The sequence below is a fragment of the Vanacampus margaritifer genome, chromosome 3 (genome assembly GCF_051991255.1).
Source record: "Vanacampus margaritifer isolate UIUO_Vmar chromosome 3, RoL_Vmar_1.0, whole genome shotgun sequence".
In the NCBI taxonomy this organism is placed as follows: domain Eukaryota; kingdom Metazoa; phylum Chordata; class Actinopteri; order Syngnathiformes; family Syngnathidae; genus Vanacampus; species Vanacampus margaritifer.
In genome coordinates, this window is record NC_135434.1 from 11,778,076 (window position 1) to 11,799,861 (window position 21,786).

Below are 21,786 nucleotides of genomic sequence, written 5' to 3' on the forward strand. Positions count from 1 at the left end.
TGATGCTACTGTCCTTTAGATGAAGAACAAGAATCAAAGGATGCATTATGTAGTGACAGACAAATACACAAACACTGTCATATAACCATGACTGGAACCCTCATATCAAAGCGAGAGACGCCTCACAAATACGCAATAGGATAAAGGTGAATAAGTCAGGAAACATACAGTAATCCTTCCTCCATCGTGGTGGTTAGTTTCATGACCAGCCCCATAAAAAGAAAAGAAATCCGTGATATAGAAATACCTATTTAAATACTCCTTACACAACACGTTTGGTCTGTTTCAGTGTTACGGCACTTAATTATTTTAAAGGTCTGCATACAGTTTTACATGAAAAAAAAAAAAAAACATTCAATACATTGAGAGTGGATACCATAAAAACATTTTACAGTCCGTATCACAACGTACAATCCCTTGTCGACCAATTTTTCCACTTTTTTTTCCACCAACTAGGCATGGGCAGATATTAGATATAATATAAAATATTGTAGTTATTAAATTACAGCAAGAACGAAAGAAAGAAAGAAAGAAAAAAGTAAGAAAGGAAAAAAGAAAGAAAAGAAAAGAAGGAAGAAAGAAAGAAAGCAAAAAAGAAAGAAAGAAAAAAAAGAAAAAAAGGAAAAAAAATAAAGAAAGGAACATCCTTCTGTTTTTATTATTTTTAGTAAGTCACTTGTGTCCTGCCCATGTTGTCCTTGGGGACTAACTAGTACCTGCTGGCACCATGTTTGGTTTTTATTTTATAGGACAATGCACATAAATCAATATAGCAAAAAGGCATCCGTGTGTAAGTATGCGGCTGTCGCTCATCCGACACTTCTCATAAATGCAAAGTATGTCATGTGTAATAAATAAATAAATAATTTTGCACATGGACAGCCAAACTAAAGCCATAGCAGAAAAACAAGACGACAGATTGACTTTTTGAACCTTAAAATAATGTATTTCTTCTAATTATTCCAAGAAGTCAGGACACACACATAGGGGGAGGCATCATTCCAGTTTTGTGGAATAGCCTGCCGGAGAACCTCAAGGCTGCAGAGATGGTTTATGTTTTTAAGAACAGGCTCGAGACACACCTTTTTTTTAATGTAGCTTTTACTTAAAATTAATTTTATGTACTTATTTTATTTATCTTAGCTTTGATTTTTATGTTAAACTAAATCTTATGTATCCTGTTTTTAGATGCTTGGGTCTTTTATTATTTTATTTTGAAAATTTTGCATTTTATATTATTATTCCTTCTCTTCTTTTGATTCTTTTAGTATTTTCTTTTGATAGTTTTAGCTTGGTCTTATGTTCTTAAAAATGATTATAGCCTGGTCATTTTACTTTTCGAGTGTTTCCTCAAAAGGGAGCCCTTTGGGTCTGCGGCCGCAGCTTTTTGCTAAAGATATTGTTTTTGTTGCTAGGTTGGCCCTGTGCTGAGCCTTAGCTCATCTGTTTTGTTTTGAATGTGGGGCGGTGGGCTGGGGATTTGTTTTTAAACTACGTAAAGCACTTTGAGTACAAATGAAGATTGATTGATTGAGTGTGATATGCTAAATATTGGCTATTCCAATACATTTATTTCATTTAGTATAGAAGAAGATGCAGGGAGCATTTATTTGCATAAAAATAACTAAACTAACGCAATTCACAGACCAGGCGGGATTTATGCTTATTGACTAGCGACGCACATTTAGCAAGGAAATGATTGGCAGATCAAATCTCACCTGTTGAAAGAATGATTAACTCTTTGACTGCCAGACGTTTTCAGAAAAGGGATTTTGCCAGTGCCAGCCGATTTAAGCATTTTTGACTGATCTTTCAAGGTCCACAGAAAATTATGTGTTTGGACTATGGAAACACACATACTACCAAAAAAAGATTGGACTCTCATCTTTCATTCTACCTTATTCCGTTTTTCAGTAATCAACAATAGAAAATGGTTAGTTTCACCTCGGTTTTGAAAAAAACGTCTTTTAACGTCTTTGGCACTCCTCCATAGGATTTTACTAAACGTTATTTAACGTTTTTGGCAGTCAAAGAGTTAAAGAGGCGGTGGCTTGTGAAATTATTCTCTAACCCAGGGATGGCCAACATGCAGTAAACTTCCTGCCGGTTCATTTCATTTACAAAAATGTACACACAAAGAGGAACACACATCCCACAGTTGGTTTGAAAGATGTGCTAAGGGAACAGTCTGACACCTCAGGCTTTTGAAAGCCATTTGATATTTATTCCACTCTGTTCACCCCAAAAATAGTTAAATGCTCTTCTTACCGTGGGGCATTGAGCCAAAAATGATTGCTTCATAAGAGCTGCGGGATATGACTTGAAATTCGAAAAGTTTTCAGAGGATTGTTGATAAGATTAACAACAAGTGTAGATTTAGATTTATTAAAAGTTAACCATAAGAAAGGCTGTTACATTTCAAGTTGCCCGAGAGTTGAACATTTACCGTACACACATTTTGTTCTTAACTACTCTTTTGGGGTACTGATTTTTTATAAGATACAACTAATTCAAAGAGGTGACTTGGAATGCAGGCTACCAGAAACAATGCTCATTTGTATACTTCCTTAACAGGTACCCCTTTAAAATTCCTCACAAAGCACAATCTTATCGTTAGCCTGAGTGAAAATATCCATTAGAAATGTAAATTGCTCCTTTTATGTCCGCAAAATGGCTTTAAGTCCACTTAGTCTCGAGTCAGCAAAAGTGTTTTTTTCCCTCCTTTGGGTCCACTAATTTGGGAATAAATAGCACATTAATATGCATTTCTACAAGCAACTTTAAAAGTCCTCCAAAAGTTATTAGAAGCTGTGCGTGCCTGTGTATGCTGCACTTCGATACAGAAGTTTTCTTTTTCTGCGTACAAAAACTGCTTCAGAGACACATTTCTAAATAAACCAAACATCTTTTCTAAACCGACCTAGACCCATTATTAGAATTTGGATGAAGACTTGTATTTTAACTAACACGGCAATACCTAAGTATTATGTAGAACAAGCACTGTAGTGTAGTGCTTAGCGGGTCTGATTCAAAGTCAAGAGGGGTTCGACAGAATCAGGCCCTCCTTTGTGGAGTTTGCATGTCCGCCCCATGCTCGCATCTCCAATATTACAAAAACGTGCATGTCAGGCTCATTTAACACTCTGAATGATAAATAGGGGAATGTGGGTGTGTATGGATGGTTGCAAATATATAGAAGTAGAAATAGCTCTCTATCCCTTAGTGCATGTAAAAGGGCATGTCTAAAGCCTGAGAAACTAGAAGGGCTTATTTGGTCGAGGAATTGAATAAGGCAGCATACCTTACATGTACCTGGAGTACAATACTGTATAATGCATGCTGGATTTTCTTTACATTTTTAAGGACAAAGATTTATGTTGTACGGAAGCAGCACTTTTCATCCATGTTGTAATCAGTGATAGTTTAGCTGTTTACATTTATTTAGGTTAACATTTAAAATGCTACATTAAAGCATATGAATGATTGTGTTAAAAGGGACACTGTCACTATCAAATATTTTTTAGAATCAATCTCTCGATTATTCAATTGATTAATTGGCTTCCTCTTAGTTTTGCATTAAAATGTATTACAAAAGCATTTTTCTACCGATTATTGTTTTCTTATTTTGATTAAACTCAGAAGATAATCAGTCTTCTTTCTGCAAGGACTACAGAAATCAGTGAACAATTACTGATGATATGCTAAAATTAGAGGATTTTAACAATTTTAAATTAAAAAAAATGTCTCCAAACAATGACTCAATTATAAAAATAATTGTCGATTCAATCGTGAATTAATAGATTAATTTTGACAGCTCTACAAATGTTATGGTCATTTGGGGCTGGGGTGCCATGTTGGGGTCAATCCAAATCTGAAATAGGGTTTTAGGGCGCGGGGAATTTGAGATTCTATTTTTAAGTCCTGTTTTCCAGTACAAATGCAATGTAAAAGGTTTTGTGAGGAGAACAATTATCCACAGTCCCAATTAAGTGATCCCACTTATGCATGGTATTTTGCACCAAACTACTCGACAAATCCCAAAGAGCATCAGCAGCAGAAAGTCAAAAAGTCCTTTAAAATGTCAAAGGCTTTTCCCTCAAATTCTTTTCCTCAAAGTGCTTCGCACGCACGCGCGCACACACACACACACACACACACACACACACACACACACACACACACACACACACACACACACACACACACACACGCACACACGCACACACGCACACGCACACGCACACGCACACGCACACGCACACGCACACGCATACACACAAGGAGATGTGCTACTTTTGAGTCTCCTCTATTCCCTGGAGCAAGAAGTCAGCGTCTGGGATGAGGTGATAAGTGCACTGGGAAGCACGTACATACACACCTACTCCCTGAGAAGAACAAATGGTTCGAACGAGAGAAAAAAAAAAGTACCGCTGTACTTCCTCAACCAAACTGCAACGAAATTAACTTTGAATACACGGATTCATTTGAGGTATATACACAAACAACATTATGTTTAGAAGGTGATGGTGTTCATATCGCACAATGTAAAAGTGTGGGATTGCAGCAAAAATCGAATCCCATACATGCATGATCATAATTTCCGCAAAAGGTCTTTGCGATCAGGTCTTACAGAAGAATCTTATCTGTACTTTTTCAACATTTAGACTCACATTAGCTGACTGTAAACATGCTACCATGACTCATCTTGCATCGAGTTGAACTTAAAGTGATGATGCAGCACTGTGGCAAAACTAAATCTCAAAATGGGTACTAATCCTGAATGTGAAACCAAATTCAAAACTTGGTTACTCCCCAGAACCAAAACCTTCAAAATGCATCATGTATGGCAATAAGAACAGCACAAACTGTACGTAATATAATTATAAGCGAGATGAGAGAGAGAGAGAGAGAGAGAGAGAGAGAGAGAGAGACAGAGAGAGAGAGAGAGAGAGAGAGAGAGAGAGAGAGAGAGAGAGAGAGAGAGAATGGGAACATAGAGGACATGTAATTTACCACAACAAACATGAATCAAAAAGACATTTGCCTAGCCTGCTTGATGATGATTAATAAATTCAAAAAAATTGGAAAGGTCAAATGTAATTAAGCTGTAAAGGTTATATTCACATTTAGGTTCACCCTGAAATTCCATCCAAAAGCTGATTCATCAACAGTCAATTCCACAAGATTGGCTGAATAAACTGATTATTACACTGATCTCTGATGAGCCTACATGTACATTAAATGCATAGGTAATTATAGGTTTGTACTGATGCATTTTAGGAAAGGAAAAAAATCATACTATGGAGAGAAAGTAGCATGGAAGAAAAGGTTGAGAGTATTGTGTGCATGCGAGTGTGGTGTTTGACTGACTAGTTTCTTCCTCTTGTCCTGCTCGGTCGGCGGCTCCTCATCATCACTCAGCTTGGGCTCCTCAAAATGGCTCATCAGCATGCAGCTGCAAACACAATAATATTCAACTTAATATTAATAACCATACATATACTTGTGCGGCAAGAAACCACTTTGCGACAGGCACTATGCAAACAGATACGCAGGCGTGCGCACACACACAGAAATAATGGTGTTTGCTATTCATATTGTTTAATTGGAATGCAGAGGGAAAACATAAGAAGCCTTCTGAGTCTTGAGTCCTTGCAACTTTATTATGAAAAGAAAAAAGGACTTTTGTCGATTTTGAAGATAAGAGTTGGATTGTTCTTAAGATCCAAATACAGTGGAACTTTGAGTTCCGAACTTTCCTGTTAAGCTGAGTTATGCAGTGGGTGTTTGTGAAGCAGACAAGCAGTTATGCTGCATTCAAGGAAGGTGGCAAGTCAGATGTATCCCACTCTGATTCTTCCAGTTACAAACTCAAAGCGTTCGAGGCAAATGTAAACTTCAAAGATGGCTGATTCCGATAAATTGTTTGTTGTTCTGTCACAGCCAGGCCAAATCACGTTGGGTTACATGAAGTTACTTATTTTGAATAAGGAAATTAATGCTATAATAAATAAATAGATAATGTAAATATGTTTATAATAGTTTAAATAAGGCTGGCCCAAAAAATTAAATCTTGATTTTTTATTTATTCAAAAATAATTCCAGCGCAAAATGTAAAGACAACAATAATGTAGAAATCAGTTTTAACATAAATTTAACATTCATAGTTTGTGCTTGAATGCCATAATTAAGTAGTTGGTAGTGAAGGATATTATAACATTTTAATACCTATTTTCATATATCGATTATTGTTACTGATCATGAACATTTAATTCTTCATTTTAAGTTTGTCAAAGTGTCTTGTGTCCTGAGCAGGGCACATGATGTTGACCTCGTATGTTCTGGGTTAAAGCTGGGACCATATTATTTAGTCTAGAAAAGTTCCTTCTCATCACTTTGTACGAAAACATATTTTCGCCCTTGATTTTGCTATACACTGATTGGTCCAGAATTTCTTGTTTTATTTTGTACACGTACATTGTGGTCTTGAACAGAACTTGTTTTGCTTTTCCATTAGTCACGGTCATTGGTGCTTTTGGGTCAAATGATAAAGTGAGATTTTGTTATGAAGAAGAATATGAAAAGTGCCTTGAAAATATACATATTTTGGCTAGAGACGAAGACAGCTGCAACTGCACTAAGAGTTCTATTGTTTGACATGTCCTTCAACTGTATAACACATTTGCTCATTCATGAAGGGAGAGATATTCTGCTTGGAGACTGAATTGTAATAAAAGGCTGGCCCTTCGAGAGGAGGGGGTGCATTGTTGATCAAAACCTGTCGGAGTTTGATTCAATGGTGTAACAGGAGATCTCCTCTAAGAATTATCCTGCGCAGGAAACTCTGTTCATTTCTCATCTCACCAGTTGGTTTATTGGACACGCAAAAAGTTATGGATTAACTACACCCCTCAGTTGGTGATTTTAAATATACCTTCTTCAGTTGGTGACCCTCCGACGGCAAGGCGTTTGACGGTTGTTGCGTTCGCGGACGGTTTGAATTCCTGGCGCCATATTAATTGAGGTAAGTGGAGATCTTATCCACGTTTGAGGAATTCTTTCTGTCTAGGAGCGCTCCGGCCGCCATGCGTTCTTGTAAGATAGCCAAATCAAGGGTGAGATTTGTGTGAGCAGAGGTAGAAGTTTAAGTTGTTTGGTTGTATGGAGTCAATAATTGTGGAATTTCCTACGGTATTTGAAGTATACATATTTGTGGTGCACATTGAATTGAATAGCGATCGCTTGTAAGTCAGTACTGGGAAACATTTTGTCTTTACAATTTGGTTTTTACAGACGATAGATACGTAGATAATTGATTTGAAGTCTGTGTATATGAGGTTAAGAAACTGTTGAAGCTGAGGTAGCGCAGTTGACATAAGATTAAGTTGTTGAAGTTGAGAGTAAATCAGCTGGGGAAACATTATTGTTGTAACCAAGCGTTAGATGTGTGGGCATTGGTTTTACGTCCATACATATTTAAGTTGAGAGAAGTCGGCTCAAAAAGCATCTTTGTCTTGATCCCTGCCTGATGCGCGGGAGAGACAAACACTTTGTTTTTATGAGTAATAGATTCTTGGGTAATTAGATAACAAAGATCCTTGAATAAGTGTTGCCGATTAAAGCTGCGGGAGGATCGACTGCTTCATTTTCTAGGGACAAAGGACTCAACTTATAGGAAGTCAGATTGACATAAAACGGATTTAGTACGCCGTTTTAAGATTAATCGATAGGTCTATGAATAATTGGATATTGACATTTTTAGACAAGATATAAGAGATATAAGATGTATTGACTCAACTCGTGTAAGTCGGGCTGACTAAAGCATATTTGATACGACGCTTTAGATCAAGCCAATAGGTCTATTGAATATTCGTGATTAAAATTCAAAGACAAAGAAACTGTTGAAGCTGGGGTAGCGCAGTTGACATCCGGATATTTATGTGTTGATATGTCGTACAAAACGACATGTCTTGTCTGTCCGTTGTGTGTATGCCGTCTGATCGGTGAAGAAACTCTAACGTTACGGTAAAATCTTAAAGGGACCGCGACGAGAACAGTTGATTAATTCTGTTATAAGTGAGACGTCACTTCATTTAAATATTAATACAACTGAACTATGATAATCTACAATATAATATAATACAAATCAATAAGCTATAAAATACCTGAGTTAATAATTAAGACGAAACATGGACACTCTATTTGAACTCAAAACACAGTGGTTTGACCCGAATGGGATTCCGTTGAGTTTAGATGGGATGACGCTGGATAAACAAATTGGGAACGCATGCGCTGTGGCTATAGGGATTTTACCTACAAAGGCTAAACGAGAAACAAAAAAAGAACTTTGCGACTGGATGCAAGACGGCTGTAGAAAAGGTTATTTTCTGTCATTACAATCTGCAGTGTGTCTAATCTCTTTGATGAAGAACGTTGAACTTGCATGTGTGAAAAAACGTCACGAACTAGATGAGCTGGTGCAACACACATCTGTAATTTCTTCGAGTGGAAGAAAAGCCAGAAATGATCGAAAGCTTGTTGACAAAATAATGAATAATGCTAGAATACTAGCTTTAGGTATTTTTGTGAAGTTATAACCATTTATATAACTAAATAATGATATAAGACTAAATGATTTGACCTGATATGACTTCCGCTAGTCGGAATTAAAGCTTCCGGATTAATCATACCGTTTAAATAATGACTTAAAATGTAATTAATATTGAACGACGGGACTTGATTATATTGTGAAAAAGGTTAGTTTATTCTAATAAGATATGGCATTTGTTCGATGGTTTTAATGACGGCAATTTAACTTTGAATGTGCGTACACGGCGACCGCCCGTTAATAATGTTATGAGTGTATGTAATTTTATATAGAGGAGAGTCCCGGACGTATCTTTAAGAAAAGTGTATTGAAAAAATGATGAATACTGAAATGTTGCTTTGCAAATAAAATAACTGTATAATACAAATTTATGTAATAAAACAAATTAAGCCGTTTAATAAGCGCTAAACGGGATAAATTAATTAGACGGTAAAATTACTAATAAAACTTCTAACGCTAAAACCCGCAATTGTCTGCGTTAAATAATTGAACGACATTATATAAATTGTTGCCGTAACTGATTTTATAAGCCCCTTACATAAATTTCTTAAGCACTAATGTTGAATACTTAAACTGGCTTCAAGAGTGCAAATACGTCATATTTAAAAATTATGTTTGCTATAAAACGAACGAATATTAATACACAAATAACATAGAGAGGTATAGTTTTAAGATATTATAAAATTTAGATGCATGTCTTATGCTTGTAGAGCATGGGTGGCTTTGACTGATTGTAGTTGCTATGACTCATTCCCTTTCTCGGGTTAAAAAATGCCAACAGCCATCAATCTTTGTAATGAGGTCAAATAAAATGTTTTTATAAAAAGGTAATGTTAATTGTGTGATTGTTTTAGATTAAATAGTTTAGTCTCTACTCTTATTTTAATAATAATAATAATAATAACTAAAAACAAATAACTTGGATGGCAATTAATGTGGAATAATTCTTATATAGATGATTGTTTTTTCCCTTATGATTTTGTTTGTGCGCGAGAACATTGTTTAATAAATTTTAAATATCTTTTCAGAATCAGGAGACACACCCATTAAGGACAATTGGGGTCGCACCAAAGTGCCATGTTCCGGTCCTGGGGATGAAGTAATGTGTTAATTATAATTTAAAAGGAGTTTTTTATTTATTTTTTCTCCGACGTTTATAAATAGAAAGTAATTTTAATCTCTCCTGAATATATTTAACCTTTGAATTCGACATTTGAAGTCTCATTACAAACAGACTGGGGAAGCTATCTGGAAGAAACACATTTTTGACATAATTTGAGGTGCTATGTAATTAAAAATCATTCCTGCTTTGACGTTTGACCAAAGGCTGACTTTACGGGCTGCGGCCTCCATTGAGAAAACATTAATTGAAAACTACACACTTATTAATTAACTATATTTGTAAATTGTTAGAGTATATCTGTCCTATTTTATCCTAAGTATTATTTATGAAGGTATGCAAAACATATTAAATTAAATATTGTAAACCATAACAAATATTGACATATAATTAGCAATTATTTAAAATTGTAAACTTTCATTGTTTTAATTATTATTTTTTATTATTTTTATTTTTATTTAATTTTTTTAATAAAGGAAGTTTTTGGTTTTAATATTTACTGACATGTTATAACCTAAATACTGTTGGGGCAGATTTTAATGTTTTCAGTCGAGTGAGGATTATTGGTCAAGGGTCATTATTTCGGAACAAAGTCAACTGGCGGGACACAGACCTCTTTAAAAACCCCCACCCACAAAGAAACTGCAACTGCCACCACCATCAGAGGGGCGTGATGCAGCCATCATCACAAAACATCCTGCCAATACCTGATGGAGAGGGGAGGTTCCTGGCGCCACCTGTTGCAACAATGACTGTGCCATCATATACAAATGTGATAAAAGAAAAACTGCTCCACTGCCCAATGCACACAATGCTCCGCACGAACTGTCCTATGAAAAACTGCTCCATATGCTCTGCACAAGCGTCCTTAAAGCATTCCTGCGTCCAGAACTGTCCACTACGATGGTGACTCAACCCCACAAACAATGCTTTCCTTGAATTAGTGATACCAGGCCATATGATGTGATACTGACTGTTTACACTGCACTCTATTTTTGACAGATATAAGGTGATAACATCTACAGTAAAACATTTCGTAAATATAATGAACTGATTGACAACACTATATACACACAGATTTATTACATTTTAAAAACGTTTGATGTCTATTTTGATTTGATCTGATTTGTTTATCTCTGTCTATTTTGAAACAGTCAGCTTTTTGGACAAACATCAAAAAGGGGGACTAGCAAGCTTAATGGTAACATTAAAACTAAGGGCAACTTTATGTATTAATAATAATTGATGAATTGGCTGAAAACTGAGATTCTTTGTAAAATTCATTGGCATAAGCTACAATATTTTTATAGTACAAAAGATAATACAGGTAAATTTCGTCTGGTTTCAGAAATTGAAACAGCTAATATGAATACAGATAAGATACAATTTATTTCAATCTTAATTATTATATTTTACTTTTTTAAGTTTGGTCTTCTAGTGTTTTCCCGAATTCTCTTGAAATTTAAATAGTTGCTTGGGACGCATTGTCGAATTTGCTGGTTAAATGTAAAATTTTCCCCTCTTTCTAAACAAAAAGCAAGCAAAATTTATTTACTGCAAAACTTTATATATTAGTCTGAAAGAGTCTCTAAAGCGATTTTTTTTTCAGATGGGGGAATTATTGGTTGGTCTGGGTATATCGTCGCGAAGGACACAAACAGTCCATGTTAAATAAATAAATTTAAAATTAAAAGTTAGTCTTAATGCGATAATTATAGATAGTCCGTGAGAATGAATTTTACAGGAGGACAATTGGGGATTTCCTTGACCATGGAGAAGGAGTAAGTTTTGGCAGGGACGGCGAAAATAAGGTGAATATGTTCCATTTCTATTTCTATTTTTCCCTTGGGGCCCTGGGGTTAGATGTTATTTTTTGATTTTATTTGTTGACGAAAGTTGCATTTATTTAATGGCTGGAAGCACATCCATGCTATATCTATAACAATAAATATTATAAAACATTCCAATAATTATTACATTCTGTAAACAAAATTGGCCTCGTCAGATTTGAACTGGCTAAAGATTTTCATTTTTTGCATTTAAGAATGTGCTCAGGTCATTAAAGTCAGCCAAAGGCTGGATCCTAATTTAATGTCACAACAAACAGAATTTTTTCCCACAGGAGAGGCCTACAGAACTTTACTAACATTTACTAACCCCTAACTAATAACACTACCAAAATGCTCTTTCAAAAAGAAGGGATGTGAATAAATGTTTATTAGTGACTAAATGAAAATATTTTGCACCCAGATAAGGTGATGAAAAGGTCAATCTAGTCCAGTCCACGGGGCACCTGGTTCCACATCTTGCCTATTAGACCAGCCGGAGGTCCGCCTTCTACTCAACCCCCACCTTCAGGAGCCAGCCACCACCGGGAATCAACAGAGAGACCAGCCAGCTGCTCCAGTGACCAGACGTGCCAGCCGAGAGGCCATTCAACTGCTTCCAGTGTCAGCTAACGAGCTGAGGAATTACTACATGAAGATTGAGTTTCGCTGAGGACGTCTTTCGAATGGAAACAGGAGGAATGTGTCCCTTTTTCCAGGGCATTCCACAAAGAATGAGTCACAACTTGGGAAGATAAAATCCCGGTGACCGATTTTTGCACCCCTGGCAGTTGGAGAGAGGCAGAAGGACCCTCTTCACAAAAAGGCTCTGTTCAACCTTCTGCTGATGCTGCTCAAGGAACCTGAGTGCACCATCCACACAAGAAAATAAAGAAAGTGACGACTGTTTAAAAAAAAAAAAAAGAAAAAATCACAAGATGGCTGCTTCGAAGAGACAATGCGTCTTCAATTGCGTCTGCATTACGACACTCTTTCTTATACTGACTGTTATGCCAATTTTGTGTTTTTGGGATCCCCTAACCACATCTGTAAACGCAACCACAAAAATTCGGGCTAAGCGAGACATGAACTCTCCACACATTCCCTGGGTTATATCCAAAACGTATGATGACTCAGTCACGGTGACAGTTGCCCCAAACACAAACACCTCTGTCAAAATTCCCATTACGTCATTAAAGGGATTTAGAGGATGGGAAGAGACAAGGGGAGGAATATGGGTGAAATATTGGTGGTATTTGACAGGAAATGTTGCGCAACTAGATTGGGGTACTTTTATAACCACCCAAAGTGGACAATATTGGCCACCGGGAAAAAGCAAGGAGGCTGTTTTCTTTTCTAAAAGGACAACACTGCGTAAAATGGGAGGTCAACTAGAATTAACCTTTTCCATTCCCGACGGGAATATACGACCAGCTAATGTAACTCTATACAACACCTCCTGTTTTGGATTACTGTTATGGGCATGGTCCCACGGCGTTGACCCACGTTTTCCTATTCTAATCTGTGTAAATAAGACTATGAGTAAGCTAGACCAACCAAAAATGACTAAATACTCAATGGAGAATGGGATAAAAGCTGTAAGTGTACCGATTGATAGTGTAATTGAATGGTTTAGGGTTACTACAGGAGTATCCAAAAGCAGCAACAATTGGCTATTGCTAGCACACGAGGCAGCACACGCCTCTGGTAAGGAGTGTGTAGTATGTGTGGGACCACGACCTTTATTGAGAGTAATCCCGGCTAAAATCGAGGAACAATGTATAATGGAAATTATGAATAAAACTGCCCCAAATGCCAAATGCTCTCAATGGGATAAGATATATCCACTAGTGAATTTGCAGACAACTAAACCAATATTTTCAAAGGAAATTGCAGATGGTAATTTTTCATGTATTAAAATGACAGGTACCGGAGAACAATTGGGAGAACTAGATCACATTTCACACTGCACTACAATAATAAATGTGGGTCAAAAATTCAAGCCGCAATCAAGGGCTGACATTTGGTGGTGGTGTGGGCATAATCAGATATTTGACAAGTTGCCTTGGGATGGCAAAGGATATTGTGCTCTCATCACCCTTCTTCTGCCAGTACAACTTTTTCCCACCTCGGTTGATAACCTTTTACAAATGATTGACACTTGGGAACCACAATCTTCTCCTCCTTTCCATAGAATTAAACGATCTTCTTGGCAACAGGAAAATGTCCCCACCTACATTGATGCAATTGGAGTGCCGAGAGGTGTGCCAAATGAATACAAATTGACTAATCAAATAACTTCAGGATTTGAATCCCTAATTTGTTGGTGGTGTACCATTAACAAAAATGTAGACAGAATTAATTATGTGCATTACAATGTACAAAGACTAGGAAATTGGACTCAATCTGGATTTGAAGCTGTACATGGCCAATTGGCTGCCACATCTTTGATGGCTTTTCAGAACCGAATTGCACTTGATATGCTATTGGCAGAAAAAGGGGGAGTTTGCTCAATGTTCGCAGATCAATGTTGTACCTTCATTCCTAATAATACCGCACCGGATGGTACTTTAACTATTGCAATTAAGGGACTCCGGACACTTAATAGAAAGATGAATGAACACTCGGGTATAGACACTTCGCTATGGGATAATTGGATGACTGTATTTGGCCGCTACAAAACCTTAATTTCCACAATTTTGATATCAATTGCTGTATTTACGGCTCTTATAACAATATGCGGATGTTGTTGTATACCCTGTATTCGTTCCCTTTGCGAGAAAATTATTTCTGCCGCAATTGAAAAACAGGACGTACGAAATAAGTCTTCTTACATGATGATGGAGTCTGTTACTTCCTCAGCCCGGCCTGCTGCAACATCCGATGTAGATCCCGCTGGAATCTTTGTGTAAAATGTTTAAATATTTAGTTATTGGGCTTAGTGTTTACGTAAGCCCAAAAGGGGGACTGAAGGATATTATAACATTTTAATACCTATTTTCATATATCGATTATTGTTACTGATCATGAACATTTAATTCTTCATTTTAAGTTTGTCAAAGTGTCTTGTGTCCTGAGCAGGGCACATGATGTTGACCTCGTATGTTCTGGGTTAAAGCTGGGACCATATTATTTAGTCTAGAAAAGTTCCTTCTCATCACTTTGTACGAAAACATATTTTCGCCCTTGATTTTGCTATACACTGATTGGTCCAGAATTTCTTGTTTTATTTTGTACACGTACATTGTGGTCTTGAACAGAACTTGTTTTGCTTTTCCATTAGTCACGGTCATTGGTGCTTTTGGGTCAAATGATAAAGTGAGATTTTGTTATGAAGAAGAATATGAAAAGTGCCTTGAAAATATACATATTTTGGCTAGAGACGAAGACAGCTGCAACTGCACTAAGAGTTCTATTGTTTGACATGTCCTTCAACTGTATAACACATTTGCTCATTCATGAAGGGAGAGATATTCTGCTTGGAGACTGAATTGTAATAAAAGGCTGGCCCTTCGAGAGGAGGGGGTGCATTGTTGATCAAAACCTGTCGGAGTTTGATTCAATGGTGTAACAGGAGATCTCCTCTAAGAATTATCCTGCGCAGGAAACTCTGTTCATTTCTCATCTCACCAGTTGGTTTATTGGACACGCAAAAAGTTATGGATTAACTACACCCCTCAGTTGGTGATTTTAAATATACCTTCTTCAGTAGCTATTGTAAACAAGTCTTGTAAACCACCCATCCACTTGTGCAAAATTACAACTCACAAAAACATTTGGATGTAACAGACCATAATAACAACAGCTTTTAATCATCCAGAAGACAAAAATCAATTTCACGATTTAGCAGATTTTCAACGATTCAACTTTAATAATGACAATGTATCGAATTAATTTGATTTACTGTACAGCCCAAAGTTTAAATTCTGTTTTGCACCCCCCACGACTACGCAACTTGGATCTCTGAGTTCAAAGGGGCGTTCCTACGATCACTTCTTGGTATGAAAAGTCTGACTTTCAACCTTCCTCGAAAGCAGCATTAGAAGATAAATAGTTGCATCAAAGTATGATAAAGACATACATAAATACTTAAACATGTTTATTCAGAGCAGCATTGCAAGTGGAGATAGTGGGTGTGTGTAATGTAGACAGGCGGTGAGGAAAGATTTTGCATTGTTTAATCACAGCAGCTTCGGGAGTCAAATAAGTGGGGGTGTGCCTGGCAGGCAAACGGCTCCAATCAAATCACTCATTCATAGCAGCTTTGCGAGTGGTGCAAGTGGGTGTTCTATCTAACTCCACCGTATGCATGGGCAGTTTATTGCATGCTTTCAAGTCTAAAACTAAAATATGTCAATTGGCTGTGAAGCACAGAAGCATCTGAATGCATCAAGCGTCAGATAAAGAAACATCAAAGATAACCTTTCTGTTAAAGCTTTTGAGCTTGTTTTTCCCTGGTACATTGAGTGCAAGAAAAGAGCATCAGCGACAGCAGGGAGAAGGGCGCCTGCTCCAAGCTTAGAATTTATTCTGATGCTTCAAGAGTCGAGACATACTCATAGGCGGCAGATTCATTTTCAAAGGCTGACGGGATATTCCCTTCCCACGCCAAGCTGATGTGCACGGGACATTTTTTCTTCAACTGATCGACTTTGACAAAAAATGTGCTCCCGCCGGTGCCGCTCGCCCTCCCTCAGCCCAGCCGTCACTATCCAGGACTAAAGGAGCACACTTTCAACCTTGCGCTTATCATGAGAGTGGGAGAAACGCTGCTGCTTATCATGCCTTAATGAAAAGATGGCAGTGATGGGAGTTTATGTTCCACCACTGCATTTGCAGTGCCTGCAAGGTTCTTACATTTTTAATACCTTTTTTGGTAAGCTTTTTTTTTTTTTAGGATATTAATATGAGGCCGGTTAACTTTTGTTAATTCATAAGACAGACAGACATGCTCACTTACTCTTTGTAGGTGCTCGTCTCGGGATCTTCCGTCATCACGTCATGCAAAGACTCGACGCAGATGTTGATAATGCCACAAAACTTGTCCTGGATCACACTGTATGACACAAACAATTGCAACAAAGAGTCACAATCTGTTAAATCCATCAATTGATTAAGTGGCTGTCAAAAAAAAAACAAGAAAAAATGATTGATGACATCTATCTAATGCTCCGTCTAGCGCTTTTCGCTTCTTTTTTTTTTTTAGGAATCACCCTCAACACTTCCCTTCTGACATTTGAAATTAACCTTTCAATCTGGGATATACACACTCAAGGGGGCATCACATTACATCACATTTCAAAGAGCAAGAAAGGCAGAGGCCAACGGAAACAAATTGCTCAAACCACCACCCAATCTTGTAGCCTTGCAAAGCCTAAATTGATTAATAACATGCATAAACTTTATGAAAAAAAAATTGTCAGGTTCAAATGACAAATATAACTAACAAACAATGACCTGTTATATTACTTCAACAAATTAATTCCGAAACAGACACTGGAATTTGAAGGCCACATAATCACAGCCGAAACCAATTAAAAACCCATTCAACACATCGTTAAATATATCTGTCAATTGTGATTTCATCCAACGTCTCCGGCGTGATTACTTTTCTGATGGTGCTGCTGGCGACTCGTGCTTTTAATTCAAGTCAATGAAATTTGATCTGAAAGCCAACAAGACTGTCAAATCAATAGTCTTTGTGGCCCAGCTACTTATAGATTTCTAACTGCAACACTGCACTCACTGGTGACAGACAAACAGTGCGCTGCAGTACCCGAAGCACATACCATTGGAACTACCTAGAGAGCAATATTGTCATTTTAAATACTGCAGTCCCAACCATTTTTTATACACCTGTTGTTAACCGCATTATTAGAGTAAGTGTACATGTGAATTAGTTCCCGCCATCTAATATCTAAGATGAAAAAAAACACTATCTTGGCCTAGGCTTGTGGAGATGGTGTGTGGCATTGGCGAGTATGTGCAAGTTTCTGGGTTTAAGCTCAGTTCTCATTGTTTTTTTTTTTTGTTTTTTTTTTACAGTTCTCATTGGTGACAGTAGCTCTATTTTCTCATATGTGAGGGCATTGGGCATTACAGTAAGCAAACATGTAATGCAAATGTGCCAAAACAGCAGGAGCACGAATAATGATTTGGGGAAGGTAATTTCTACCAAATCACAAAAAAATAAATTTATTAAATAAAATATACAAGCGGCCGAAATGAGTTTCCTCCGCAGGGTGTCCGGGCTCTCCCTTAGAGATAGGGTGAGAAGCTCGGTCATCCGGGAGGGACTCAGTGTCGAGCCGCTAATCCTCCGCGTTGAGAGGAACCAGTTGAGGTGGCTCGGGCATCTGGTTCGGATGCCTCCTGGACGCCTCCCTGGGGAGGTGTTCCGGGCATGTCCCACCGGCGGGAGGCCCCGGGGACGACCCAGGACACCCTGGAGAAACTACGTCTCTCGGCTGGCCTGGGAACGCTTTGGGATCCCGTCGGAGGAGTTGGTTGAAGTGGCTGGGGAGAGGGAAGTCTTGGTTTTCCTGCTAAAGCTGTTGCCCCCGCAACACGACCCCGGATAAGCGGTAGATGATGGATGGATAAAATAAAATAAAAATTGCGTTTGACTCTCTCTTTTCACAGTAGTGTTTGGAACGCAGTCCTGCCAAAGATATGAGTTGACTGCGACCTTCAAAATTTAGAGGTTGCACAGTAATTAACTGAAGCAACAGCCACTCATCTATTCTATTCACACGAGTCTCAGTTTAACTCTGTTGATTTTTGTCTACTTAAGCTCATTTTCTCCATTGAATATCATGTTTCTGTGACATCATGAACAATGAACTAAGCAACCACAACACCCCAGGTGCATAAAGTACGTATTGAAGCAGAACAGAAAAAAATAATTGATGATCAAGGCCACAGGCAACAGTAAGCAGCCAGCCACGTTAAATCGCATTTAAAGAAATGGGAACCTTAATGAGACCCCATCTCATCTGCTTCATATAATAAGTAACTTGCAGTGCTAAACCCTTATCCATTGCTCTTTCTTGCTTATTAGCAAATTACAATTACAAGCTACTGGCAGCAGAAGTTGGAAACTTTATAAAACCTTTGCTCTACTCAACCTTAGTTTGACAACTATGTGTCGCTCTTAGAGAAAGGACAAAATAATTAGATTCATGATGGGAAATGAGGAACAAGATACGAAAACCCTTCCAATTTTAGCTGTGATTATACGCGGGATAGTTGATTTGTCATGCAGCGGCCGACCAGCCAAGGCTGTCATATCCAATTGGCAATGTCAAGCAAGCATGGGGGTGTGACAAAGGATTTCATGGCTGTCCAACATTACACAATCAGGACTGCGGAAAACGTCAGTCGTACAAAAATCTTGATGAGGAAGTGCATCAATATGCGAAACCGAAAGATCACCAGAAAAGCTTATCTTTAAAATCCACATAGTCAAGTTTCATTAAAAAACGTATGATATGCGAAAACTATTAACATGATCTGACATTTATTCTGTCAAACAGGCGATCATCTTTAAAACAGAAAATGGATGGCTGGATTAAGAAACCAAACAAAAGCTGCAATAAAGGGAGCCCCCATATTTATTATTGTCTATAACAGTTAAACCCAGGGGTGCTCAGGTTCGGTCCTCGAGAGCCCATATCCAGCCTGTTTTCCACGTTTCCCTCCTGCAGCACAGCTGAGTCTAATGATCAGCTAATCAGCAAGCATGTCTTGCTCAAGGGAACAACAACCATACCCAGCTAGCATCTCTCCAACAAATAATTGTATTTTTACATTTTTGTCTGCAGTAGGACTCAAACAGATTCCCTCCGATGCCAAAGCCCAAGTCCTCATAGACTGGGATACAATTATTATTGTTATTTACTTACACACCCGAAGAGCGAATGAGCATGCGGCAAATTTCCTCAACTTCTGCGAAAAAAACTGACAAAACTCAGCTCTTCCTCAACATACAAATATGTCAGTCTTTCAGTAGAGATGTATCACTTCGGCATACTTCCTTGGCACAAGATACTATTAGAATACATTTGGTGGCATCTTTATAGAAATAACACAAAATCCCCGAATAGGTGAGTATTTCAGCAAATAGCCGAGGATAGGTTCTACAGAAAAAAAAAATGAATATGTGAATATGAATAGCAAACCATGAACAGGTGGTTCATTGTATACTGTACGTCAGCAGAAAATCTATTCCTATTCTCTCAGACCAGGCTAAGAGGCATAGAAAGGTGATGGAATTAAATCCCCAAAGACCTGTGATTGACAGATGTGTCTTACCTGTTGTCAGACGGTAAGAGTGAAAGCAGGGCCAGAGAGGACAGCTTTCTCCTTTCAGGCTGCGTGATGTTGTCCATGCGGTCCACCCACATCTCAATCACACTGCCTAACAACTGGTTAATCTGGTAAAGCAAAGAGATGGAAAGCCATGTTTTAAAAAGAAAGCGCTAAGAAAAGGGAGTGGAAATTAACAGTCTTTGAGAGCGCCTGACTTAATCTTGTTGTTTATGAGAATTGACCTTCCTATTTTCTCTGCCTCATTTAGCAGCCAGCCTAGAAAAGAGGCGGTTGGCACCATAGAGTGACAGCTGAGGGATTTTTCAAACAGCCTATTCTCTCCTTTTATCCATTTAGATTAAGGCCAAACTATAAACAGTAGGTGATTCATTTCCCTTTAGTTGGGGTGAAAACAATTTCAAAGTTCCAGGATAAAAGGGGCTGGAGCTTTGACACAGTGCCTGGAATCGGTACCATTTGCGATTCCATGGCTCATCACTTTGAGCCCAGTTTCAGAATGATTCACTTTTCAGAGGCACTTTGAGGTGGCATCTTTAACGGGCGTTATAAGAGACTGCTGAGGAGACAGAAATGAAGGACAGGCACCGATTCTCACCTCTTGGCCACACTCAGAGGCCATCTGAGTTAGCAGCGATGAAAAGAAGCTGGAGTTCTGCAACAGAATGCGACCCATGATGCCCAAGTAGGTGGACATCACCACAGGGTACCTCTGAAAAAAAAAGACCATATTGCATAAGAAGAAAAATGCATCCACAGGCTTTAAATACTGTAACTAATTGTTCATTAGGCACTGGGGGAGGTACAGTAAGCCCACTGACACAGCAGTATAGTGGCCAGCTATAAACTTTAACTGTGCTAAATGATCAATAAATACCATCATAGGACATCTTTGCAACCGAAAATGACAAGAACCTGACCAAGAACAAGGTTATTTATTGGAATGTTCAATACCATTAGGTTTAAAATTGTGACCGGAGTGTTTATTTACTCAAATACAGATTGGGAGAGGTGTCTACTCTGTGGAAGACTTTATTTGTACCCACATTTATCAAATAATAAAGGGTATATTACAAGTACAATTTATATCAAGTGAAAATGGAGTTAAAATAAGAAGGTCTGTTATGGAGAAATGCAGAGGGGGAAAAAAATCAAAGGACACTAGGTGGAATAAATAAGAGTAGTGGAACAAGCGAGGATCATGCACACAATACTGTGGGGCCTAACCTTATGTCAGAGTGGATATGTAATTGTTGTTGAAGATGGCAATTGTATCATGATGTAAGATTGTCTAATTTTGTACTGGGAACTCATTTACAACAGGGATCTCCAGTACGCCATTTTGGTTCGCAACAGAATTCAAACAATGAAGTCTACGTGTGAAGAATATGTGAAAGTAAGGCTTTTATATTTCTTAAGTGCATGACTCACTAGGTGACTAATTGTGGCACAGTGTAAAGAGACAGCCACCATTTGAATCTAATTTGTGTTCACAACCATGTACATACAGTAATTGCAGTCCGGGGAGACAACTCACCTCACCGTCGACTACACCTCTGAAGACAGCTGGCAGCAGGGGCTGGAACATGTGGGCACCCAGTATCGGGCTAACCTTTAAAGCTATTTCTACCACCTGCCGGAAAACAGAGATGTGCAAGTTGAAGGACAAAGCAACAAGGGAGAATCACATAAAATTGTGAGGAAACCTGTTATGTAAATGTATTTATATATTAAAAAATAATACAGACATCTGACAATGGAAAAGACCGCAAGGTGCTGGGGGACATTGGGAGGGAAACAAGTGTCAGTCAGAACGAGTGCTAGGAAAATCTATGCTTTTAATTGGGGCTGTGACCTGCAGTTTGACAAGAAAGGTGAGTCCTTCAAGTTTTAGTTAAAAACAT

The 21,786-nt window shown here is 38.0% G+C and overlaps 1 protein-coding gene and 1 long non-coding RNA gene across 2 annotated transcripts in view; one reads left to right on the forward strand and one right to left on the reverse strand.

Annotated features, from left to right (window-relative positions):
- Positions 1–21,786, reverse strand: part of ipo11 (importin 11) — a 98,901-nt gene that overhangs the window by 13,931 nt on the left and 63,184 nt on the right. Inside the window, exons 25-29 of the mRNA XM_077561987.1 lie at positions 21,420–21,515; positions 20,481–20,594; positions 19,868–19,989; positions 16,515–16,610; positions 5,371–5,455 (exon numbers count right to left, since the gene is read on the reverse strand). Coding sequence (XP_077418113.1) covers positions 5,371–5,455; positions 16,515–16,610; positions 19,868–19,989; positions 20,481–20,594; positions 21,420–21,515 — 513 coding nt within the window. The remainder of the gene's footprint in view (positions 1–5,370; positions 5,456–16,514; positions 16,611–19,867; positions 19,990–20,480; positions 20,595–21,419; positions 21,516–21,786) is intronic.
- LOC144049568 (uncharacterized) lies at positions 11,172–15,097 on the forward strand. Its single transcript, XR_013293593.1, has 2 exons — positions 11,172–11,539; positions 11,979–15,097. It is a non-coding gene; the product is annotated as an uncharacterized LOC144049568 (long non-coding RNA).